The 23,335-nt window shown below is 55.1% G+C and overlaps 3 protein-coding genes across 7 annotated transcripts in view; 2 read left to right on the top strand and 1 right to left on the bottom strand.

The window, feature by feature from the left end:
* Positions 1-2,024, top strand: part of WDR91 (WD repeat domain 91) — a gene marked incomplete at its 5' end in the record, with an annotated part of 28,266 nt that extends 26,242 nt beyond the window's left edge. The window contains one exon of the mRNA XM_080818096.1: positions 405-2,024. Coding sequence (XP_080674222.1) covers positions 405-569 — 165 coding nt within the window. The 3' untranslated portion in view covers positions 570-2,024. The remainder of the gene's footprint in view (positions 1-404) is intronic.
* CYREN (cell cycle regulator of NHEJ) lies at positions 871-11,269 on the top strand. 4 transcript variants are annotated; one of them, XM_080818103.1, is made up of 4 exons: positions 871-1,181; positions 5,978-6,254; positions 7,090-7,165; positions 8,076-11,269. In XM_080818103.1, the coding sequence occupies exons 2-4, from the start codon at positions 6,034-6,036 to the stop codon at positions 8,328-8,330; spliced, it is 552 nt and encodes a 183-aa protein (XP_080674229.1). In that variant the 5' UTR covers positions 871-1,181; positions 5,978-6,033; the 3' UTR covers positions 8,331-11,269. The 4 variants fall into 4 exon arrangements, with proteins under 4 accessions (XP_080674229.1, XP_080674231.1, XP_080674230.1 ...); XM_080818105.1 differs by having other exon boundaries at positions 1,050-1,186; XM_080818104.1 differs by lacking the exon at positions 871-1,181 and adding an exon at positions 4,738-4,836.
* TMEM140 (transmembrane protein 140) lies at positions 8,531-22,520 on the bottom strand. Of its 2 annotated transcripts, XM_080818100.1 has the most exons (3): positions 22,161-22,499; positions 11,748-11,831; positions 8,531-10,481 (listed from the first exon to the last, which is right to left on the bottom strand). In XM_080818100.1, exons 1-3 carry the CDS (start codon positions 22,407-22,409, stop codon positions 9,891-9,893), a joined length of 924 nt encoding a protein of 307 aa, XP_080674226.1. In that variant the 5' UTR covers positions 22,410-22,499; the 3' UTR covers positions 8,531-9,890. The 2 variants fall into 2 exon arrangements, with proteins under 2 accessions (XP_080674226.1, XP_080674227.1); XM_080818101.1 differs by lacking the exon at positions 11,748-11,831 and having other exon boundaries at positions 8,546-10,481; positions 22,161-22,520.
* Positions 22,521-23,335: the final 815 nt, after the last annotated feature.

Raw genomic sequence — 23,335 nt, 5'->3', positions numbered from 1 at the left:
TCCGGCAGCTTGCATTCCAGGGGGAAGCAGATGGGAAACAGCAGGGCATGTGTGATCGCATGCTGGAGAGCAATAAGTGCAGAAGGAGCAGATTTGGGTGTAGTTTGGGGAGGGTGCAGAAGGCACCTGCCCACAGTGAGTTAAAGGTGGCAGAGAGAATGTTCTCTTGTCTTTTTGAGCAGATTTTCCACCTAAGACAAAGGAATGACTATAGTCGGGACAGTGAAGGCATTTCCTGGCACAAGAAATTAAACTGAGGTCTTCTGGGAGGGAAAGATGGGGATGCGTGCCCGGGCACTTCCTCATGTTGGGGTGGCAGCCCCCAGACTCGAGGCAGTTTGGTGGATAAAGTGGCTGTGTGTGTGAACAGTGCCTGCTGATGCCTCCTCTCTCCTGTCTTGCAGCTGGGCGGGGATGAGAAGGTTCTGGAGAGCTGCTTGAGCCTGGGCGGCCACCGAGCCCCTGTGGTCACCGTGGACTGGAGCACGGCCATGGACTGTGGGACGTGCCTTACTGCGTCCATGGATGGCAAGATCAAGCTGACCACCCTGCTGGCTCATAAACTCTGATGGGACACCCCCCCCCCCCGCTCCGAGGGACACCCACGGAGGCAGTGTTATCCTGGGGAGAGTGGAGAGACGGGACCCGAAGACAGAGCACTCTGCTTCCTGCTCCTGGCCAGTGTGGGGACTCCTCAGGGAAAGACAGTCCAGGGAACTCTGGCTCTTTCCTGCAGCAGAGAAGGAGCCGGACAGGAGCCACACTGAGTCATGGCACAAGTGCCCCCAGAGACCTGCGTGCTGGGCTGCGCAAGGGGCATGCTTCAGGCGGCAGGGACGAAAGTTCAGGAAGCAGGAGATGCAGCATGATGGCTGCTCTCTTGGCCCAGGAGGGAGTGACAGTATTTTGTATATATTTGCTCATTTTTCCTTTTTTTTTTTTTTTTTTTAAAAAGAATATTCTCGTGGTCACCTGGTATCTCTTTCTGGAACGTGTGCGTGCAGCAGAGCGTCTCCTCTCACCTTTGCCCTTGGAGAGGCAGATGTTCCAACAGGAAGCTGGTCAGCTGCGAGCTGAGGCCCTGCGCGCCAGGTGTTGCCAGCTGTGGGGCTGAGCCGTGTGGAGGTTTGCTTGTTGCTTTGCCTTAGAGCTAGGCATCCTGTCTCCCACCTCCAGGCTAGGTAAGGTTTGTGCTCTTCCTTTCTTTGGGCTGCAGTCAGGGAGGTCATAGTGTTCCTTTTCTTCCGTGCATTGGTGGAGCTTCTCGAGATGAGGTCTGAGGCCTCTGACTCCAGCTGCCCAGTCCACCTGGGTGGGTGTCCCTGTCCCTCTGCCACTGCGGCTCCGCTTGTTCTGCCTCCTTCACATCTTGGAGGTGGATCAGAGCCAGCCACCAGTGCCCTCTGCTGGTGGACGGTTAGAGAGCGGGAGCCAGTGGGCCAAGCTTGCTTTTCCGGGGAGGCCGGCAAGGGGTGGGTCTCCTGCTCTGAGGGCTGATGGGGGTGGCCTTGGTGCCCAGATGCTCCGAAGAGCCATTGTAGGGCCTCTTTGGGCTCCAGCCCAGTTCTGATGGTGCAGGTGTAGGGGGGTACTCCAGTTACCTACTTCTGGAAAATCATGAAGTTGGAACGAAGGCCTTGGCTCCCATTCTTTTGGGATTTGGAGGAAGAGTAGGGGTTTATGTGGCTCAATTATGGGAGAACAACAGAGACTGATAAGTAGTTACTTACACAGTTTTACCGATTTCTACCTTGGTAGCCCTCTCTTCAAATGAAGAAAACCAAGACTTGTCCATTTACAATTGTCCCCATCTTCTGCACTGAAACAGCAAATAATCTTCCCCACAGATTCTGTAGGACATTTAAGAAGCTGTCATGTATTTCATTTGAGTGAGAGAATTCACTGTTTAACCTCAAAGTTTTGTTTCAGTTTCTCTTTATTACCCATTCTCTTCTCAATATGGTCTCCACGGCTACGGGAATGTCTTTAAGGTTTGCAAAGAAACAAAGAACACTTGAAAAGCTTTGTCTTCTCTCTTTTCCTTTATGCTCTGGGCTGGACATCCACCTCCCTTTTGTTTTGGCTTTCGCTTGAGAGTCTGTGGGATTCCACAACACACTGCCAGAAAATACAAAACAAAACAGAAAAAACCCAAATCCCATTCACCTCTGACCTTTTGAAATTAGCAAATACAAGTGGCCAAACCTGCCCCCTCCTGGCCCATTTCTCCCCAGCCTTCACTCCATCCTGAGTGCCGGTCAGGCCACGTTCCTCCTGGAGTTCCTCCCTGGGCCACCCAGACCCTCCAGGATGAGCTCCCATCCTGCGGTCAGTCACATCAAGACTTGAATTTCCTTCTCCTTCACAAGAGCTGCTCAGCACCTGCTCAGAACCCCAGCAAGACTCCTCCCATTCTTTTGGGCAAGGGCAGCTTATGGGGAAGCTGTCAAGCCAGTGCAGCTCAGGACCCCCCCACCCCCCACCGCAGCCCGCATACCTGGTATGGGTGTGGCTCCTGGCTCTAGCCTGGGCTGCTTGAGAGCCTCTGCCTTGCTGTCCTCCGAGCTCTCTGCTCTGTGCTTACTGCCTCTGCCGGGCCTGGGAACATGGCTTTCAAAGCACTTTAGCCGTTGACTCCAGCCTGTCCAGATCCCACAGCTCTGGTTTTCTATTCCCACTTGGACGTCTCTCTCTTCAAACAGAAAGCCACTCGTGCAGATGCAAAGGTTTCCTGTTCCTCAGACCTCATTTTTCAGCCAGTGATGGGAAGAGGTTTTCGGGAGACAAATACGGAGGGAGCGATTCCACTAAGAATAAGTATTTTCTGTTCCTTTATTCACAAAACAAAACGATGCTTCACCAGTTAGACCTGGGTTTGCCTGGCTCACAGCTTGAGAGCAGAGGACCCTGGAGGTCAGCAGTTCTAATACTTTCCGCAGAACCAGAGAAGCAGGGCCTGCCCCCCGGGTGTTGCCCTCTGGAAAAGACTGGAGGCAGAGTTCAGGTTCAGCCTGCAGCTAGGTGACCCTAGTGCACAACGGGTTGGTTTTGTGACTTGAAACCATGGATTTATCTCCTTAAGCCTTGATTGAGTGAAACATTCCCGGCCCAGCGGGTGAAAGCGCTTTAGAAACCCCAAGTGCCACACAACTGGAAGAGAGCTTCAGGGTCCCGACTCCCCGAGCTTGGGCTGGAGCTCCCCTGTTGTGCACCTCTAATGTATGGAGGGTCATTACCATTAGCGAATTTGTTATAAATCACAGTTCAAAGGGCTGTCTTGATAATTGCACATTTTGGGGTCAGACGGTCAGTTCTGATCATCCTTTTACCTTGAAGTGCGGCAAAAGAAGGTTCACCTGTGACTGCTTGTGCTTGTGGTTTTTGTCATGTCTGTGACCTGGAGGTTTCTTTGCTGTAAGCTGAGTTTAACTAAAACTAGATGCTAGCTCCACGTGTCCACGTTAGTGCTTGGCACCAGGCTAAACACAGACACAGACAGAGGACACCTGGGAAGATTTGTGGAGCTCTTGCTTGCAGAGGGAGCACCTGGCCACCGATCTGAATGTTGAGTATTAGTGAACCTACTTCCTTTAAGATGACATATGAACAGGCTTTCTTTTCCTGCACCCAAGGGGCTCACCTTGTCCCCCTCCCCCTGGGATGTGGACCCCCACCAGGGAGAGTTGACCTTGATCCCTGTGGGAATCCTGAGCTTTAAAAAAGGCAGACCCTCCTCCCCTCATCTTAATTTCTCCCTTGGGGGGCCCAGGAACTGACACCCTAATAAAGACCGACTAGCAGACCTCCAGTGGAGCCGTGTTTGGGGACCGTTAAAGGAAAAAATATTCTATTAAATAGAAAATTATTCGTGACACTTGTTAAAAACATCAAGGCCGACTTTATTATTTTTTTTAAAGATTTTATTTTATTTGACAGAGAGAGAGATCACAAGTAGGCAGAGAGGCAGGCTCCCCGCTGAGCAGAGAGCCCAATGCAGGGCTCGATCCCAGGACTCTGGGATCATGACCCGAGCCGAAGACAGAGGCTTTAACCCACTGAACCACCCAGGTGCCCCAAGGCTGACTTTATTCAAGGGCGGGTACTACAGTGGGTTTTTGTAGTAGGGGAGAGCCATCAGTCTCAACTCTGGATACAACAAGGAGAAGGGACTTGATACCTAAGGAGCAGGGTGGGGTCAGTGGATGGAAAGTTGCTAAGAGGAAACACCAGGGGTAAGGAGGGTGGAGGGAGGAGGGCTCTGGCTAAACTCGGCACTAGGATTCTTGCTGAAGGCAATCTCAGTGGTCAGGCATCACCTGGAAGATGGTGACAGATGAGGAGCCCGCCCAAATGTGAAGGCAATCAGGATTGGGGCTGGGGGGTCCTGGCTAAAATGGCTTGGTAGGATGCTTGCTAAAACTGGACAATGCAGAAAGGGGCAGGGACGCTCCAAAGGCAGGGCCTAGATGACAGTTCAGAGGAGCCGCAGCCGAGTTTGGTCCGGGAGAGACTGACTGTCAGGCCGCCGGAACGCAGACGAGTCCGGGTCTGGCGGGGACGCCCACGGAGCGAGCTGCCTGCAGGGGGCGCGCCGGCTCTCCGCGCGGGCAGCGGCCGGGGCCGGAAGTGCCATGGCCGCGCGGGGCGAGGGAGATGCGCGCCGGGCGGGGCGGGAAGCCCCGGCGGGAGGATCGCACTGGCCGGACTGAGCTCCGCCCTGCCCCCTTGCCCCGAGCACCGGGGCCGCGAGCGAGCGTGCGGGTGACCTCCCTCCCGCGGTCAGCCAGGCGCCGCGTGCAGATCCACGTGCTTCCCCTCCACTCTCACCCCCCGCAGGTTGGCACTCATCCCGCCGCGGCCGGGGCGGCTGGGGCGGCGTAGGGTCCCAGAGGCCGCGGCGGGCGGTGGCTTGGGGCGGGTGGGGGTGGGGGTGCCGGGCGCGTCCTGAGCGTGCGGGGCTGGGTTTCCCCAGGTAGCGCGGGCCCCTTCTGGCTTCCCGGCCCTCCCCGCCGGGCCTCTGCGCTCCGGCAGCTTGGCAGCGTGGCGTCGGTTAGGCACAGGGTTTGGCCTGCAGGACCCGGCTGCGAGCCCTGGCTGGCCATTTCAGACTTCTTTGAAACCTTGTGCACATGCAGTCAGTTCCTCGTTTGTAAAATGGGCTTGATAATACCCGCCTTGGGGTCGAATGGATGTCGGGATGCCTGGCGGTTAGCAGTGCTCCTTAGTTGTGGGAATGACTATTACCATTGCCTGAATTCTGACAGCAGCGAGGTACGTTGGCCAAGGTCTGTCCTCCGGCCAGACAGGTTAGGATGACGTTCTGCTCATTTTTAAGTTATAATCAGCCTTCTAGATGAACAATAAATGATTTTGATTCAGAGAGGGATCCCTTATTTGTGGCTGACCCTTTTTGAGGCAAGCTCTATTCCAGTAAGGTCCTCCCTAAGCGGAGCCCTGAGCTGCTTTCAGGGTTGGCTGGCAAGTGGAAGGGTTCGACTTGCACCCTTTGAGCTCCAGGGTGGGGACTGAACTTTAGGCGGAGGAGAGAAGAGAGACCATTAGATGAGAGGCTGCCCTTGGGTCTTTGGGATTCTCCCATCCAGAAGCCAGCTAAAATCTGGCCAGTCAGAAGTATCTTCCGATTAAGGGAGGGGGGGGGGGTTGGTGGGTTGGTTGGTTGATTCAGCCTTCCCAGAGATCAAAATGGACTTCGGGTTCTCTGTAACCACACCAAGGTAGAGGAAATGAAAAGTCTGTATTTGGGGAGAAGAGAGAGAGAGAGGTTAGGAGTAGGAGAGGCAGGACACCCTGGGGACAGCATGCATCTTGGATGGTAGGAAGAAGGAGAGTGGCCATCTCAGTCTCCCGGGCCCTGCTCTTTGCCCCGCTAACCTGTGGCCTGTCCTGACCAGTAATTACAGTGGATGACTGGAAGTATTCTAACTTCTTAGAATTCACTGGACTTTGTTCTTTGTAGGAATTGCAGTGCGACTCCCATGCAGTGTGACACACAGACCTGTAATTCCTGGTGTGATGAGAGTGGAGTTTGCTGTCCTGAATTCGAAACGCAAGTCATTAAGCCTGGGCCCTGACTCATCTTCAGGAGAGAAAAGAGAGATGGGAGACTTAAAATCTGAGGATAAAAAGAGGGTCCTTCCCCCATGGATGACAGCCCAGGAGGCCGAGAAGAGAAAGGTGGCAGTGAAGACCCCCAAGGGGAGGAGACCGGCAGCTCAGGGGGCTGCCGCAGCAAGGTGGGACTTCTGGCTGGGGTTCCCGGAGGAATCAGAAGGGAGGGCTTGGGGGCGTCACAGTTGCTGGGGCTGAGCCTTCTGGTGCTGGTGGAACAGGGAGGTGGGTGGGTGTTTCAGCCTGGCAGAACCTCTTCAGCTCGCAGGTGCATGGTCTGGGGGGGGTGGGGTGAAGTGAGCGCTCCCCTCACACGCCCGGCTCTGCGGTGCATCTCCCCAGCCAGGCCTTCAAGGCTCAGCTCCCAGGCAGTGCTCCCCTCTGGCGTGCACACGTTAGCCAAGCTCTCAGAGACACCAGTTGTCCAAAATGCCACTCTCTTCATTTGCACCCAAAATTGTGACCCTCCAGTGGTCGAGCTGAGTGGACCAGGGTCCAGTCTCCCATGGGCAGATCTTCAGGGACAGACAGAGGAGCAGTCACTGAGCCGGTGTGCAGTCAGACGCTGTGGGGGCAGCTAGTTGAATGGTGGTAATTTGGGGGAGCCTTCAGGCTGCCAGGGAGGGGAGGTCCCTGCAATCTCCTAGATTGGGCACTACAGTGCCCCCCTCCTTGGCTTTTCCTTTTCTGTGTTGTCCTAACTGACCCACATCCCTTCTGACTTGCGGTCCTGTTCTCCTGTGCTCATGGGTGTAGGTGGGGGTCAGTCACGTCTTGGCCTGATGATCTGTTTGATCTGCTGGTGTCCATTGTGTGTGGGAACTGGCCATCATGCCCCCCTCTCAGACTGGAAGGCGGCAGCAGGTGGGGAGGCCCAGGGATGGGACTCTTTCATGTTCTTCCCTCTCGTGAGACCTGAGACCCACGTGTCCCCATGCTAGCATCATGCCTTCCTTTCAGACTTGCCACAGCGAGGACCGTGTACTGCATGAATGAAGCTGAAATGGTAGACGTCGCTCTGGGGATCCTGGTTGAGGTAAAGTCAACTGTGTCTCTTCTTACTCTTGGGACCAGAAACTGGACTGGGCCCTGGTGAGAGGCAATAAAAGAGACGTCCTGCATTCTCAGGCGGCCTTGGGGACCCGTATCATCTGTCATCCCATTTCTTCCACCTGGCCCTTTTCTAGCACTTCTCTCAAGGTCGCGCTCCCCTTGGCCTCTCCCCATGTGAGGTGGGACTTAATGTTTGGGGCTGGACACCTGGGGAGGGAGTGGCCGTGGGAGGGAGGGCCGCTGTCTCTGGGCTGACTGCTGGTGTGTGGAGGGGACGGGAAGTCTCGAACTGCTTATATTCTCTGCAGGGTCTCAGTCGGGTGAGGTGACTTCGTACCGTTGTACTTCTCCTTAGCCCACAGCCACCCACGTCTCCTGGCTTCTGAGGCAAATAGTAATTGTACCACCTTAGTGTTGTGTAGTTGATGGGGTACTTTCATATGTTATTGTCTCATTTAATCCTTGCTGTCACCTGGTGACCATTATTTCAGATATTATCCCCATTTTACAGATAAAGAAATTGAGGCCCAGGGATTTCCCCTTAGTCACAGAGCCAATAAGTGACAGAGCTTACGCCCACACTCAAGTGTTGTATCCCCTGCTCCTTCCATTCTGTCAGCCCTGCCCTTCCAGATGTTTTTCCTGTTTTTCTTTTCCTCTCTGGTATTCCTCAGGCCCCTGCCCACGTCTCTCCCACATTGGTCTTGACTTGTACAGGAGCTGTGAGGGCCAGGAGGGAGGGCAGCGGGAGGAGAGGCTCTGATGGGGGAGCAGTGCCTGACCCGGTCACACGCTGGCTTCACAGTGGCTTCTGCCTCGCCAATGGATAAACCCGCACGTTCACTCGGGAAATAACATGTCTGTTTTGCCTATCATTTCTCCTACTCCCGCAGGCCCGGAAACAGGAAAGGCCCTTGGAGTCTCCAACTCTGGTGGGCGCTGATAAGCCAGAGCTGTCCCCAACCCGCTCAGCGTCGTCACCAGGATCTCCTGGGAGTAGAAGTGAGGATGAGGACATTGGGAAAGACGCCCTTCCTCCAGGCCTCAGCCCTCCTCAGGGGCCCCCAGGGTCTGACTCTGTGTGCAGCGGGAGCCCTGAGGAGGATGCGGACATGTTAAAATACGTCAGGGAAATATTTTTCAGCTAAGGGATAGACTCCCCAGGACTTTTACCCAGGACGCTGGAGGAAGCTGGCTTCCCCTCCTGGCCCGGGACCTGCCCAAGGATGCCGACACCGCCCGGTCCTCCCCTCCCTGGCCTGGCAGATGCACCTCGGAGGGGAAGCCCAGGAGGCTCTGGGCCTTGGGACCTGTCAACGCCGAGTGTGTGGAAATGAGGAGCCAAAATGAGCCTCCCCCGTTCGGAGGGTCTGGCTTTATTCACTTCCCAGGTTCAGGGGAAGGTGGACATGGGGGTCACACTTATTGGAACCAAAGCGTCAACTTAGTAACTTTGAAAGAAGGAAGAGTACGGCTGCTAAGTTCACGGGAAGCCTGACCGTTTCGTCAGCGTGATCTCTCCCTGCGGAGGAAGCTTGTTCTAAACCGAGCTCCCCTCACCTGTGCCGCCCGGGAGGCAGGTGTCCCGCCCGCGGTGCCCTGCTCTGCCTGGGCTCTGGACTGGAAGGCCTCCGCCCCCCCGCGCCGCCACCTTCCCTCCACTCGGCGGCTCAGCCTCAGCCCCTGGGCAGTTGTGAAGCAAGAGTGGCCCGGGAGTCCGCGGGAGACTGTGGACGAGACTGTGGACGAGACCCCACCAGAGTCCGCATTTCTGTCTCTGCTCAGGGTGGCTCCGGACAGGCATGGAATGGGGCTGTCGTTCGCTGCCCGGGTTTTCTGATACGCAGATGCGGAGAAATACAGTCCCGCGAGGCGAAGGTTGTGCTTCTGTCCTTTGCAGTTCCAGGTGGAGGAGTGGAGAGGGAGGCGCCGCCTCTGTACGTCCCCCGGACAGCTCCGTGCGCCTTCCTCTCCTGCCCTGGGATCTGGTGCATTCTGTTCCCGACTCCCAGGGCACGTGCGAGGAATGATTTGCCCGTTGCCGCCCCTGCGGTGTCTGGCCTCGGGTCCAGGAGCCTTTCCAGGAGAGCCCTCAAAGCCTCCGAGGCTTCTGTTTGTGCCCACGGGTTCTGTTTGTGGTGAATCCCTCAAGGGGTCCCTCCTGGGCCTTTGGGAGTGGTATCGGGCTACGCATGTCACACCCACCCCGGGAGGGGGAGCTTGCTAACCAGGGCCCCAAGGGACACTGAGGCACGCTCTGTCTCTCATAATGTTCCCCATTTGTTGACATAAACCTTTCCTGGGTTCTAGTCTGATATCTGGCCAATTACCCTGGCAATCAGGCCTCGTGAGGGCAATCCTCTCCCTGTCCTCCTGAGGACGAAGTAAGAATGGCTTGCTTAGATCAGTGCATTAGAGCAGGAGTTCTCTGGACAAGGAGCTGTGTGGTCTGGGGGTGTCCTTGGGAACCTCAGAAGTCCCACAGGAAGGACAACCCTGCACAAAGGTTGTCCCACCACTGCTGCCTCCTGGCCTTCTGGACACTGGGTACCCCCCTTTCTCTGGGGTGGGGCCCGTCTGCTAGGGCTTGAGATCAGCGTTCACTATGAAACAGGCTGAGAAGACACACTAGCTCCTCAATTTTCTGGCACCTTCTCCGAGCATGGTTCAAACTGAACTCTTGCAATCATGAAAGCCTTTAGATAGAACTAGAAGATGTCCAGCTTGCTCTTGTCCTCCGCCCTCTGCGGGAACATGACCGTGGCCATAAGCAAGAGGACAAGTAAGGCCAGGGCAGTGCCCAGAGCTAAAAACCCAGGCCCCAGGAGGGACAGCCTGAGCCACTTCCAGGTGTAGGTGAGGAAGAGGCCCAGGCCACTGGCCAGCAGCAGAGAGGACATGGCCAGGAAGCCCACCGCCAGCTGCCACTCCCCCTCGCTGCCGTTGCACCGGGCCAGGAGGAGAGGCAGGGGGACGAAGAGCGCGAGGACCAGGGCCCCGTACACACCCAGCCTGGCCAGGGCCAGGCCGCCCCGCGGCACGCCCAGGGCCTCCAGCTCAGGGAACTGGTGGCACCGCAGGGAGCCAGTGCCCTCGTCCCACAGGCAGAAGTTGTAGAAGCCGATTCTGAGGTTGGGCAAGTCCACGAGGTTGCCGGCCTTCCAGAGCAGAGCGTAGAACAGCAGGGAGATGACCGCCGCCGCGACGGCCATGAGGCCCAGGAACAGCAGCTGCTCACTCCGCCTTGGCCCGGGGACGGTCATTTTCTCCTGCCCTTCGCACGGCCACCTTCCTGTGACCTGATGGAAGTCACATCTGTCAGTGCCCAGTCTCCCTCCCAGCGTCCTCACAAGCTCACGTTCTCCCTTCTGGAATTCCATAAACACCTATGGCAACCTTCCTTCCAACCCCAGCGGGAACAAGAAGTTGGAGGGAACCTCCGGGCAGGACCCACATGGTGAGGCCTCAGCGGCCTCCCTGGGCCGAGCTCAGGGGAAGCCCCCCCGCCCCCCACCCCCTGGCCCGGGCAGCTGGGAGGGCCTGACACGGGCTCACGGAGGCCCTCTGAACAGCGCCTTCGCTGCGCTTCCGACACCACAAGCCACTGGAAACGTCTGTGAGGGAGTTTCTCAGATCCTGACAAGGGAGGGCTTGCCGGGGGTGAAGGAGAAGCCAACGGGGGCCTTGGGGGCCTGAAGGGGGGCACAGTGCTACAGGCACAGGGATCCACGGTTCTCAGGGCGACGGCGGCACCACCGGGAGCGGGAAGAACCACCATCAGTGGGACCCCGACCAGTGCAGTCAGAGCTTGGGAGGCTGGGGCCCGGCACTGACTCCGGAAGCTCCACAGCCAGCGTGCGCTCACGTGAGCTGGGGTTGAGGAGCCCGGCTCGGCCGCCCTGTGAGCCCGCCGCCCCGGCGCTGGGAGTCAGGACGCACGAGGACAAGAGGCCGCCTGGTAATGAAATCACACAGTCGTACTCCCCACTTTTTAAAGTGTCCACGTTTTTTTCCTGACAACAGTAATTATAGAAATCTTGGAAAATAATTTTTAAAAAGAAAAAAAATAAAAAATAACCTTTATCTCACCGCATACATAGAAGCACTATTAATGTTCTACCAATATTTTTTTTTCCTATGTGCTGGTATATTTTTAAAATAATCATACGGTTGACCATAATGATCTTCTCACTGAATACTGTGAACCTGTTTTCAAAGCTGTTAAATAGTCCTCAAAAACATGAACAATGGCTGCGTATTAGCTCCTCTCAATAGATTTATCCGTGCCCCTATCAGACAACTTGTTTCCATTTTTCACTGTTACAAGTGACAGTCAGGGAAGATGCTTGTAGGATTCTGGTTTTTCCTTAGGCTAGATCTCAGAGTACAGTCCCTGAGTCAAAGGCAGCAATATTTTTTAGCGATTTTATTGCCCAACTGACCTGCAGAAAACTTAAATGTAATATACACCTTCCTTATCGTGTTTGAAAAATGTTTTTCAAACCGTGTTTACCTCAAAGGACCCCTCCAAATTGGCCTCTACAGCAGTCATCCGCATACAATACCTTTGTGTTTGCAAAACTTCCACTTCGGAATGACGGCCCAGAGCTCTGGAACTCAGTGCTGCCGGCCTTAGAAGACACCAGGTGCTGGGGACAAACCAGAGTGACATCCAGCGCCAGGGACACTGGTGCAGCCGGAGGGTAGCGTCTGGAGGGTCCCTGGGGAGGAGCAGCCCCTCCCTCTTTCCCACAGCTGACTGGAAGGAAGGGGTGTCTGACCACATCCCTTATTTGTTTTACAAGAACAGAAAGTGCCCAGAGGGAGAGAAAGGACACGTTCTTGGGAACAGGATATGGGGCCCGCCTGAGGGAGGGGGACTGTCCTCGTGTCCCTGGGCCACTGCACCAGACACCACAGACTGGGCAACTTAGAAACAGCAGACTCGGCTCTGGAGGCTGGGACGTCCGAGATGTAGGCACTGGCTGATTTGGTGGCTGGTCAGCCCACCTCCTGGTTCATAGATGGACATCTTTGGCTGTGTCCTCACAGGACAGAAGGGATGAGAGCTTTCTGGGGCCTCTTGATTTTCTTTGGGGGACCTCTTTCACGAGGGCTCTGCTGTGAACCTAATCACCTCCCAGAGGCCTCACCTCCTGATACCATCACACTGAGCTTAGGCTCCAACATATGAATCTGGAAGGTCACAATCATTCACTCTAGCAGGTGGCTGCATTCAGAGGACAAACACGGAGAATAAAGATTTATCAGCAACTCCTTTGGCAGAGAGTGGGGGACACTGCCTGGGGGTGAGGCTGGGGCCCATTAGAACAGAAACATCAATCTGTGCCTGCAATGAGGTTTTTGAGCCTGTGAGGACCTGCACACAGGCCCCTGCCCATGGCTTCTCCAGGGGAGCTCAGAGATGGGAGAGCGAGGGGCTATCCCCGAGGAGGCCCCCTACATCCGTAGTGCGTACTGACCAGAGTCTTGGGAGGCCTGAATTAATGAAAACAGGAGGCCGAGGCCCTGTTTGAATGCAGTTGGAGCTTTGTGCTTGCGACAGCAAGACTTACCAGGTATGATAAAGGTGTCTTTAGGCCCTGTGTTGTGAGTTTAGCATAGTGGGGGGGTCTAACCAGTCTGGCCTGTGGTGCAGGGGGTTGGGGGGTGCGGGACAGGGGGAGGCAGGGAATCCCCAGCAGGAGGGTGTTTTGTACGGTTTTGGATATTTAACAAATGCTTGTAAAAACCTGTATCTGTGTTTTTAGTGGGTTTAGGTATCAGGGTGTGGAGAGAATTTCCAGGGCTGGAACCCTGATTTGAACAAGTGTGCTGTAGAAAGTGAGGTCTGACTTGCCTCCGCTGCCCTGGACCCAGAGGTGGGGAGCAGGGGTGGCTTCATATGAATGCTCCCTCTTGCTGCCCCTGTTTTGGGCCTATTACAAGCATTTCAACTGGAAGACGGCCCCGCCCCCTCCACGCCACAGGCTCGGCCGCAGGAAGGGATGGGAGCGCCAGCCTGGCCTTTGTTTTTGATCTCTCTCTTCCTCAACTGTCCTTGGGTAGGTTCTCAGCGGAGAGAGAAACAAATCAAACTGCAGCTGGGAAGCCCCAAAGTGGGTCTGCGGAGAAGGTGGTCACCCTGGCTTCCCTTCTCCCCCCTTCACAGGCGCAGAGTTCAGTTGCAGCTCCTTCGCCTGGAGTTCGGGGTCACAGCCACCTGAAGCCACTCTGAACTTGCGCTTCTCTCCGAGGGGGGCCTGCTCCCTGTGCTCCACCCTTGCTGTGCTCAAGCACCCCCCACCCCACTGCTGAGGTCCGACCCTGCTTTCTGCCTCTAAATCCTACTGACACCTGCCCCCGTCTAGTTTGCTCTCCATTTTGTCCCTAGAATGTGGGGTGATACACACTAGGAACTTTTTTTGAATGAATGAGGGAGGGAGGGCGGGCGGGCCCTGTGGCATCCTTTAGTAATCTCAGGCACGTGTCCTAACAAGCCAGCAAAGCTGCTTGAGGAGAGGGGCGGGCTGTGTTTGGTGCCTTGGCTACACTGCGCACAGTGCTGGACGTGTCCTGTGTCCTATGGGACACCTGGACAGGCTTCAGGACCTCATGGACTAAGGCTGGAGGCTGGTCCTAGCTTCTTTGTCTAAACGTCTCAAAGTGAATACAGATGGATGTTCGGCTGGAAAAGCGTGTGGCGCTCTTCTCCTCTGCTGTGCCAGGAGCCTACCCTGGCTTTTTTGGCCTTTAACGATCCTAGCAATCACGTTCTTGCCACCATGAGCTTTTTCATTCCCTTTCACAGTAAGCCTTGCTTCCTTCAGAGGGGAACCCGCAGACTGCTGAGTCACCGCTGCCCTTTTTTAGCTGAACTTTTCCCTGTTCATAATAAAGCAATAGATGCTGATCGTAGGAAACTAGAAAAATATGCGAATGACCAAAAATCACCTGTAACTTCGGGTTGAAGAAACAACTACTCTTAACAACACATTTCCTTCCATAACGTTGTTTTACAGTTGGGCTCGCGTAAATATGTTTGTATCCTGCTTTGTAAACACCATGATAGCACGAGGACATCTGTATAGATCACGTTGTTCGACATTACTTTGCCAGACTAGAACTAATGCTGAGGTGAATGTGGGTGAAACACCACCTCCTGCCACGGGCACTTGCTTCTCAAGACTGCCAAAATGTCCTGAGTCATGGAGTCAAAAGAAACCTTACAAACTGTCCTAGTCCCTTCGTCCCCTTTCACAGAGGAGGGTCGGTAGCTCTGGTCTCCATCTCTGGAGTGTGCTTGGTCCCTCTCTGTGATCCACTACAGGACCAGCAGCTTCATCACTATGGGGCCCTGTTGTGTAGCGACATTGACCCCACACTTACTTATGGCTTCTCAGTTGTCCCTGCTCTACTCATGGCTTTCAGTATTACATTTTCATCTTATCCCAATGATCGAGATTCCCACAAAACTCCCTTTTCCTCTATTTTGTCTTATATAAAAACAACCAAAAAGACCCACCCTCATCCTTTTTTTTTTTTTTTTTCCCCAATTCGTTCTTCCTGCCCAGACTCATGACATCCAGTACGCAAACCAGATGTTCCGCAGCGCGGGGGCTGAGGGCTCTCGCCATCTACCCGATTCCCACCTGCGTGCCCCTGTTGCTCATGACGCCCCAAGGGGGCCTCACCGAGCGCCCCTGCACGTCTTTCATGCCGCAGGTCTGTTCCACTCACTAGGTGTTCCGTGAGCCCTTGGAGTGTGGCCCACGATGGGTCATCGGGAACCCACAGACAGCGGCCCCTCCAGGAGAGTGCGCCTTGCACTCTGGGACCTCCGACTTCCTCCCCCAGGAACGCTAACCTCTGCTCTCCCTGGGGGGCTGTTCGTCTTCTGGAACGTGCTACCAAGGGTTACTTTGCCACACCCGGCCTTCTTCCTGCTCCTTTAGGAACCGAACCTCTCCCATTAGTCTTGCTCCCTCCCCACCTCCCCCCCCCCCCCCCCCCCAGCTTCCACTAAGGAGGCTTCTGCTGTATTTTCCAAGAACTTGAGGCAAGTCAGGGCTCTGGCACTTGCTAGTACCTCTGCCTGGAATGCTCTTCTGTTGTCACAAGTCTCCCTCCCTCGCCTCCCTTGGGTCTCTGTGCTCCAATGCTCCTTTCTCAGGGAGGCCAGACCATCCCCCCCTCCTTGCATCTTCACCTTGACTGCCCCCCCCCACCCCCGCAGCAGCCTCTGGTGCTCCCTGGGCCCCTTTCCTGCTCTCTCTGCAGCTTTTTACTGTCTCCCATTCTCCACCTTTTCTCGTCATACCCCCCCCAACCCCCAGTGGGATGTAAACTCCATGAGGACCAGGACTTATCTCCCGCTCGCTTTCACATATCTCTAGTTAGCTGGCTGACTGTTTACCAAAAATTTATCTTTCACTGTTATGTCCCCAACCCCCAGGGCCACCAGGCACAAGGCAGGCACTTAGTGTCTGAGTGACATGTGAATGACTGAATGGACTTAGGCAACAGCACACAGAGTTGATCAAACTCCCTGCTGTGTTTACTTTTCCTGCCCACTTCTCTGTCCTGGTTCTCCTCCTTCTGGCCCCTTTATTCTTCCCATTTCCTAAATGTGGGCTCTCTACAAGAATTTCCTCTCTTTCTCAGATATGTTTTCTGAGCCACCAGCTTCCAGACCTGAACACGGAGAGGAGGACACAGGAGATGTGGGCACAGCTGGGGTCAAGGGCAGCGGCCCCCACCCCCCACCCCCACCCAGCACAGCCAGAGCCAACGGGACTGCCCGGTAGAACCTGGACGGTATCACTCTGTTGTCTGAACAGAAGCTTGAAAGAGAAAACAGGTGGGTTACTAGGTGGTTATCAGTTAAAAATTCACCTCCCGGTCTTCTGTTCATTAATGATTTAAGAAAGCTGGAAATGTGTCCTATTTCCTTTGGCAGAGATAATGAGCAAGCAGAGCTTGCTCGGAGAATTCTCTGGTCAGTGGAAGGCGTCGAGCAAGCAATCTAATTTGGCGGAGACCTTACTTGTAGTTAGAAACAGACCAGCATCTCGCGGGCACTTACTCTGTGCGAGCTTAGGGAAAGTACTACTTTATTAAGTTCTCACAAGAACCCTGGGGGAGCCGCTCTATGGTTCATATCTCCGTTTTCCAGGAGAACCTGAGGCTCAGTAAAGATCAGGCACTTCCCCACTTCCCCACAGCAGGTGGCTGGTGACATCTGTCAGACGTGGCAGCTGTGTGTCCTGGGTTCAAGTCCCAGGCTGACTGCTTACCATCTGTATTACTTAACATCCCAGGGCCCGGTATTCTCATCTGGAAAATGGGTCTACTAGAACTTATTTTGTAGACGTTATAGGAATTAAATGAGGTAAATTTATCTTCAGCATGTGGGGAACGTTACCTAGTAAGTACTATTTAAATTATTATTACCACAGAGAGGAAATGGAAACTCCTAGAAGTTAAGCCCAGAGCCCCACAGCCTGGCAGTGGTCAGACGCTAGAGGAGACAGAAGGGCTCCCCCGGAGGACCTGCAGTCCTGGAAGGGTCTTCAGGGACGTGGGATGCAGACGCTGGGTCACGCAGGGACAGCCCACCCAGGCTCAGGTCTGGGAGCTTGGGCCATGGCGTCCCGCACCTCCACCCCCACCCCAGGCTGGGTGAGCCACATGAATGGAGAGCGAAGCGAGGGAAGCAGAGTAAAGCCAGCCAGTCTGATGGGGGAGGAGCCCGGCTGGAAGCTTAGCTGCTGGAGGAGGGGGCCTGGCCCGACTAAGGCCCCTCGGGCTGAACACAGGACCAGTGTGTTCACCACTGGGGTGTGGCTCTGACAAAAATAAAAAGGGAAGAAGTAGGGGAAATGTGTCATATTTCCTTTGACAGAAAGGAGCCCAGGTTCTTAGTTTTCAAAACTGGGCCGCAGTGGTGCCTCCCAAGTGTGTGCAGTGGGGGGGGCAGCTGCCCGGGGTGGGGGGGGGGCAGGCCCCACAGTGGCTTTTTACACAGCGGGACAGTCATATGTCCTTCATGCTGCGTGTAAACGAAAGCAGCTTTGCCCGCAGAAACGGGACCACAGCACGAGACTGCACTTGCGGTCAAAATCATGGGTCTGCAGACCTCCATGGACACAAGCTGCTCAAGTAGGTCGCGTCCGGGGTTCCAGCAATACCACCAGGCTCTTTGACCATCTGTTTTGCTGCTTATTAGCCCCTGCAAGCAGATGATCCAGCTGGGAGCAGAGGTCAAAGACAGTTCTGAGCGTGAAAAAATCCTTCCGAAGGCGCGCGTGCCTGCACCTTGGGCCCAGCTGCGTCTGGTGTTTAGCGGTGGGGCTCCGCGGCTGGTTGATGGGAGGCTAAGACTGGGGTTCACCGGACCCAAAGCAGAGGGTGAAGGCGAGTAGTACCGGAAACTAGGACCGCTGCTGGCTGTTGGGTCTCCTGCCTGGCCCTCTCCTGCAATCCCGACATGAGAGCCACAGCCCCCCTCCTACTGAGGGGCTAGGGTTTCTCCTCTTGTGACGCCATGAATGGCATATTCTGGATGGTTCCCTCTGTCACAGGCCCTGTGGGGTCAGTAGCACTCTGGGCAAACCAGGGGCCTGGATTCACTGAGCTCACTTTCTTGTCGGGGAGACAAAGGCCAACGGTAGACTTTTTAAAAAATATAACGGTTACTTCTGAAAAGATTTGAGAAGGAAACAAACAGGGTGAAGTCAAGGAGAGACGGCGGCAGGAGGAAGCCGTTAGTCTGGATCAGTGGGTCAGGGAGGGCCTGCGTGGGGAGGAGACATCTTGGTTTGAGGCCTGAGGGACCTGAAAGAGCTCTCTGGAGTTGGGCGGGGGGGAAGAGCCTTCCAGGGAGCGAGGGCAGTAGTTATAAACACCTGGTCGGGAGACGAACAGATTTCCAGGGCTGGGGGGCCTGCAAGCCCCGTGAGGAGAGGGGACGAGACCGGTCTGGACAGGTGAGCTGTCCCCAGTCCCTGAGGGCCTTGTAGGCCAGGGTGACAGGTGTGAATTCTACCCTTCTAACCCAGTGTTCCTTAACTCATGTTCCTCTTCCCCCAAACACAAGGAGCTTGGTGCCCAAATGGCAGGCAGACCTGGGATTTGGGACAGACGGAATGAAGTCCAGGGGTTACCTCGCGCCCATCCTGCCGGCTCTGCCTGCGGGAGGCACCCAGGCCTACTTGAGTGTGGTTACGCCCAGGAGGGGGGAGGTCAAAATAACCGACAGCCCTAAGGCCTAGACCTTAAGTTTTGCAAGAGATCTTTAGGGAGTTGGCTGAAAGGACGGGTTAAGTTTCCCAAGAACTTCACCTGCTCTCTTCTCAGGGCAGGAGAGGGTTCTTCCCTGGGGAGTTTGTAATACATATGAAAGGGCTTCAAGCCAGGCGCAAAGTAACTCAGGGAAAGTCAATCACCGCCAAGCTGAGTAGCGGCTGTGGGGTCTCCCCCTCCAGCCTTCAGGGCCAGATCTGGGAGCCTGAGAAAGCCGGTCTTGGCCTGGTCAGACTCGGGGCTGGCGTGGGTGGGCTGTCTGAGCAGAGGCCGGGGCTGCGGCTCCTTCTGGCCCTCCGCGCTGGGGAGCACCCCCACCGCCCCGCTGTGGCCCAGCAGAGAGACGGCAGCTCCCTTCACAGACGCGCAGGGTGGCTGGGGATCCCCTCCCAAAGTCTGTTGAAGTCTAGGCTGGGGCAGACCCCGGGAATCCTTCATATCGCTGGGCCACGACATGGAGGCTGCAGCGGGGCCCAGCCCAAGTCAGCCGGTCTGGGAGGCACCCGTCAAGGAAACCTAACACACACAGAGCACGGCCCCAGTGCGCTTCCGCCAGCTGGCCGTACCCCGCAAAGCAGGACCTCCCAGCCAGCCGTGCCCACGGGTTCCCACACTGCTCTTTTCTCCGCCATTCGCTCTGGCCCCCAATCCCACCCCAGTGCTCCGGGCACCGCGAGGCGCTGTACTCCACCCCCCCCCCCCCAATCCACGGCTCGTGGTCCCTCACATCAAGGAAGGGTAAACCCATGACTGAACGGTTTTCATTTTGTCATTTGACAGGGCTGAGAACGCTGAGGTGCTGTCAGCCCCGGGTACCAAGCTCTGAGGACTCTCAGTTCTAACGAGAAGGCGCTGTCCGTGCATTCCAAGATCAAACCTGCAGGTAGGTTACACTGACTACATCACTTGAAGATGTACCATCCTGAGGGCTATGGCAGGCTAGAGTCAGCGAAGTAATCCCCGGATCCAGTTCCCAGGTGGATTCCAGAAATAACAGGGGAAACTGGATCCCATCCTCCGAATGGCAGCTCCCCCAGGGGTACTGGGATGGACCGCTCGAAGGGGGAGTATCTCAGAAAAGCCGCGCGCAGGAAGTTAATGTGATAAAAGTGGCATCACAGGGGTGCCTGGCTGGCTCAGTGGGTTAAGCTTCTGCCTTCCGCTCAGGTCATGATCTCAGGGTCTTGGGATCGAGCCCCACATCGGGCTCTCTGCTCAGCGGGGAGCCTGCTTCCCCCTCTCTCTCTGCCTGCTTGTGATCTCTGTCAAATAAATAAATAAAATCTTAAAAAAAAAAAAGTGGCATTACAGTTCCATGGAAGATTTCCCATTAACCAGCGCTGGAGCCGTCAACGAGCTAACTGAAAACAGAACAAAACTGGTTTAAGCCCTCGTCTCATGCGCCAGAAACCAAAATAAAGTTCACGTGGATCCAAGCGAGACACGTAATGAACAGAAGGAAAAAAGAAAAGCTCTAGAAAAGGGTGAATATTTGATCTACGACTGAGAAAGAACACTTGGAACTTAAAAGCAAATTGAAATCACAAAAAATGTTGTACGGATTTAACCACAGAGAAAGATCCATTTCTATATAACATGAAATGACAAGCCAGTGAGCTCGGAAAACATCCGCAATAACAGAGATGACCACTGCTGTGAATATAGCAGCTGTTCACACAGAGGTGAGAAGAACAACCCTTGTACAAAGGGACAAAGGGTATGAAGATGTTTCAGAAGAGAAGGACCGCCGATAGGTCAGTGTAGCTTTATACTCTCTACCAAATGGGTGGGACTTTCCCTCTGCCAAACAATTCTCGTGACACCAGCTGGTGTCCTATTTAACTCAATTCTGACACCATCTACCTGAAGAGTGTCAGGTTCCACTGGCCAAGGGTTCAGTCTCATGAGCCGCCCCACCCCCCACTTCGAGGAGACTTCATTACCTGGCCCCATGGATGACATCACTGGGCGTGGGTGACCGACTCCAGCTGGTCTGCCTCCCTACCCCCACCCCACATTGTGGGGTGGGGCTAAAAGTTCCCTTCTAATCCCGAGGTTGCTTCTGGGGCAACCAAGCCCCATCTATAGAGCCCTGCCAAAAGTCAGCTCATTAACATAAACCCAGATGTGGTTGAAAGGGGTTTGTTAACAGATAAAGAAGATACCTTTATCTCTATGGTCACTTATGAAATTCCAAAGGTTTTAGGAACTCTGTGCCAAGAAGGGGAATAAAGACCAAATATATATTCTCCTTATGTAAATCACGGTATCATTAACTAACATGAAAAAAGTCTATACGTTTTATAATGTAAGCAAAGATATACCAAGTCAAATAACCTAGGAGTTTCCCTACCAAAATCACAGGTGAAAATGTTGGTTGTCACAGAACGCACGACAGATGGTGCAGGGATGGTGGGAACAGTTAAACATCTGTGCAAACTTTCTAGGAGGCAATTTGGCAATTTGCACCGAAACCCCTAAAAATCATTCTTTCTGGCCTAGTTCCACTCAGGAGTTTATCCTAAGGCAGCAATCAGAAATGCAATCAATGACTTATATACAGGAACGTTCATGGTAGTTAGTATTTGTCAAAAAACGGGAAGGAACCCGAATGCCCACCATTGGAATTAAGACACATCACGGCAATGAAACTCTGCCGACTTTAGAATAAAGTCACGTCTAAAATCACATTCTATAGTACGACTGCAAGAAAGAGACTCAGGAAACATTCTAAAATGTTCGTGTTAGCCGTGGAATCTATCTCTGGATGGTGGCATTATGGACAACTGTTCTCTTTTTGCATTGAAAATATTTCCAGAATTATGTGTTGTATTTATGTAAAAGTGAAACTTAAAAAACAAACATAAACAACCTTTATCATTAGGTGAGATAAGGCAGGAGTTGGCTGAAAAGAACACCGAGAAAGGGGAATAGGTCCAGAATTCAGTCTTATGAACAGAGTCTCAGGTTAGGGCTTGGGGAGGGATGAGAAGATACTGAAAACTGTACAGGAGTTGCCAAGAGGTAAGAAGGTAAGAAGGAAAGAAGGTGTGTGTGTGTGTGTGTTTTCTTTCCTAAAGGAGCCTTTGGTTTTACAGGTGAAGAACTAAAACGGAGGTTCTTATGGAAACAGCCGTATTAAATTATTTTAAGATAAGCCCCAGCAGCCCTAGGCTCCCGCCGTGAATTTCCATCAAGGCATGAGGAGCACTGCAGTCTAGGAACAGACGGTCGAAAGATCTCAGTCCCCTGGTCTTTCTGTGCATTTGAAGGACTGGAAGCGTGTTTTTGTAACTTCGGGGACTAGTTCAGCTCCCGCGAGTCCGGCATCAGCTCGTGTCCGGCAGCCCGGTTCTGCTGAGCCGCCCGCCTCACGCGCCACACACACTCGTTTGTCCAGACTCGGGGCGAGCCCTGGCGCTCACACTTGTCCCCGGGCGTCTCTCACGGGGGCCCCAGGCGTCGCCCACCCCATCTCGGGGTTCGGACGCGCCCCGGCTGGCGCGGGAGGGAGCTGCGGGAAGGAGGGCAGAGCGGGCGGGGCGGGTCCCGGGGGGCGCGCGGACGCCCACCGCCCTGCCCGGACCCCCGCTCGCGGCTAGGCTGTGGCGGGCGCGGGCTCACGCCGGGGCGGGCCGGGGGCCAGGTGGGCCGCGTGCGGGGCAGGTACTTACACGCACTGGGGGCCGAGCCCCCGGAGAGCGGAGCGGGCGGGTCTCCGGCCGGCGTCCCCGCGGCGCGCTCGGGAGAGGGGCCGGGGGCGCGGGGCCGAGCGGGCGGACGCGCTCGCAGTCACGGTCCCGGTCGTGGTCCCAGTCCCGGCGGCGGCCCCGCTCGCACCCGCACCGGTGCCCAAGTAAACAGCGCTCGGAGGTCGGGCCGTTTATGCTGACGGGTGCCCCGTCAGCTGATTTCACTTTCATTTCTTCACTTGCCGGCGCTCGTGACTTGTCGGAAAAGAGGGACGCGCGCGGCGCTGCGGTTTGGCGGCCGGTCCCCGCGCGGGAGCCCCGCGCTAGCCGACGGCCGGCCACAGCCAGGTGAGTGTCGCCGTGTCGCACACGGACCCCGGACGGCAAACCGCCCGGGATGCGGCCGCCGCGGAAACACGGCCTAGGATTTCCTTCAGAGGCGCCCTTGGCGGTCCCCGGGTCTGAGACCCCGGGCCAGTTCCCCCGCCTGTGCCTTGCTTTCCCGAAATCGGCTCTGAGGGCTAACGGGGCTTCCCGGAGCCGAGCCCTGGTGTCCTCCGCGTTCCCACCGGGACGTGTCTTCGAAGTAAGAGCAGGACGAGGGGGTTCCTGGCCAGAGTTTTAAAATTTGCTTCCTTGGCTCCCAGGACCAGCTGGGAATTCCAATGTGGAGCAAAGCTCGGTTAGGTCGGGGGACAGCCACCCTCGGAATACTGGAGCCCTTCGGGGATTCTCTTCCCCTCCCCCATCCTTCCCATTCCCCGCCTTTGTAGTTCTTTTATTATTTTTAATTTTACTCACTTATTTGCAATTCTTTCCAACTCAAACCTAGAAGGATGAGGTCTGATAGGAAGAAAAGGGGGCTCGGGGCAGGGATCTCTGCTGCAGATTCCTAATTATCTACCCAAGCTCTCAGCATCACCAGGTTCCTCTCTGTGACTGGCCCCGGCACCCGCTTTCCAGGCTGTTCTGGAAACCGGGGCTGAGGTGTGAGAGTGCTTCGCCCTGGGTGCTGAGTCCTGGCCTCGCAGTGATGGCAGCTGTGTCCGTTCAAAGCCGAATTTCTAAATATTTGGCGTGACCTTCATGACCATGCCTTGAAGGCAGAGACAGAAATAACTTTCTGGTACGAATATAAAATAGTTACTGTGAAAATC

This window comes from Martes martes (genome assembly GCF_963455335.1).
Source record: "Martes martes genome assembly, chromosome: 11".
NCBI lineage: Eukaryota > Metazoa > Chordata > Mammalia > Carnivora > Mustelidae > Martes > Martes martes.
The sequence above is the reverse complement of the archived record's forward strand: the minus strand, read 5'-3'. Positions and strand labels throughout refer to the sequence as shown.

Excerpts from the sequence above, each read along its gene's own strand:
- CYREN (XM_080818103.1), top strand. The coding sequence starts at position 6,034 with ATGAGAGTGGAGTTTGCTGTCCTGAATTCGAAACGCAAGTCATTAAGC. Across the intron at positions 6,255-7,089 it reads CAGGGGGCTGCCGCAGCAAG|ACTTGCCACAGCGAGGACCG; the intron begins GTGGGACTTCTG and ends CCTTCCTTTCAG. Across the intron at positions 7,166-8,075 it reads CTCTGGGGATCCTGGTTGAG|GCCCGGAAACAGGAAAGGCC; the intron begins GTAAAGTCAACT and ends CTACTCCCGCAG.
- TMEM140 (XM_080818100.1), bottom strand. The coding sequence starts at position 22,409 with ATGAAAGTGAAATCAGCTGACGGGGCACCCGTCAGCATAAACGGCCCG. Across the intron at positions 11,832-22,160 it reads GGGCTCGGCCCCCAGTGCGT|CACCTGGTGTCTTCTAAGGC; the intron begins GTAAGTACCTGC and ends GTTTGTCCCCAG. Across the intron at positions 10,482-11,747 it reads GAAGTTTTGCAAACACAAAG|GTCACAGGAAGGTGGCCGTG; the intron begins GTATTGTATGCG and ends GACTTCCATCAG.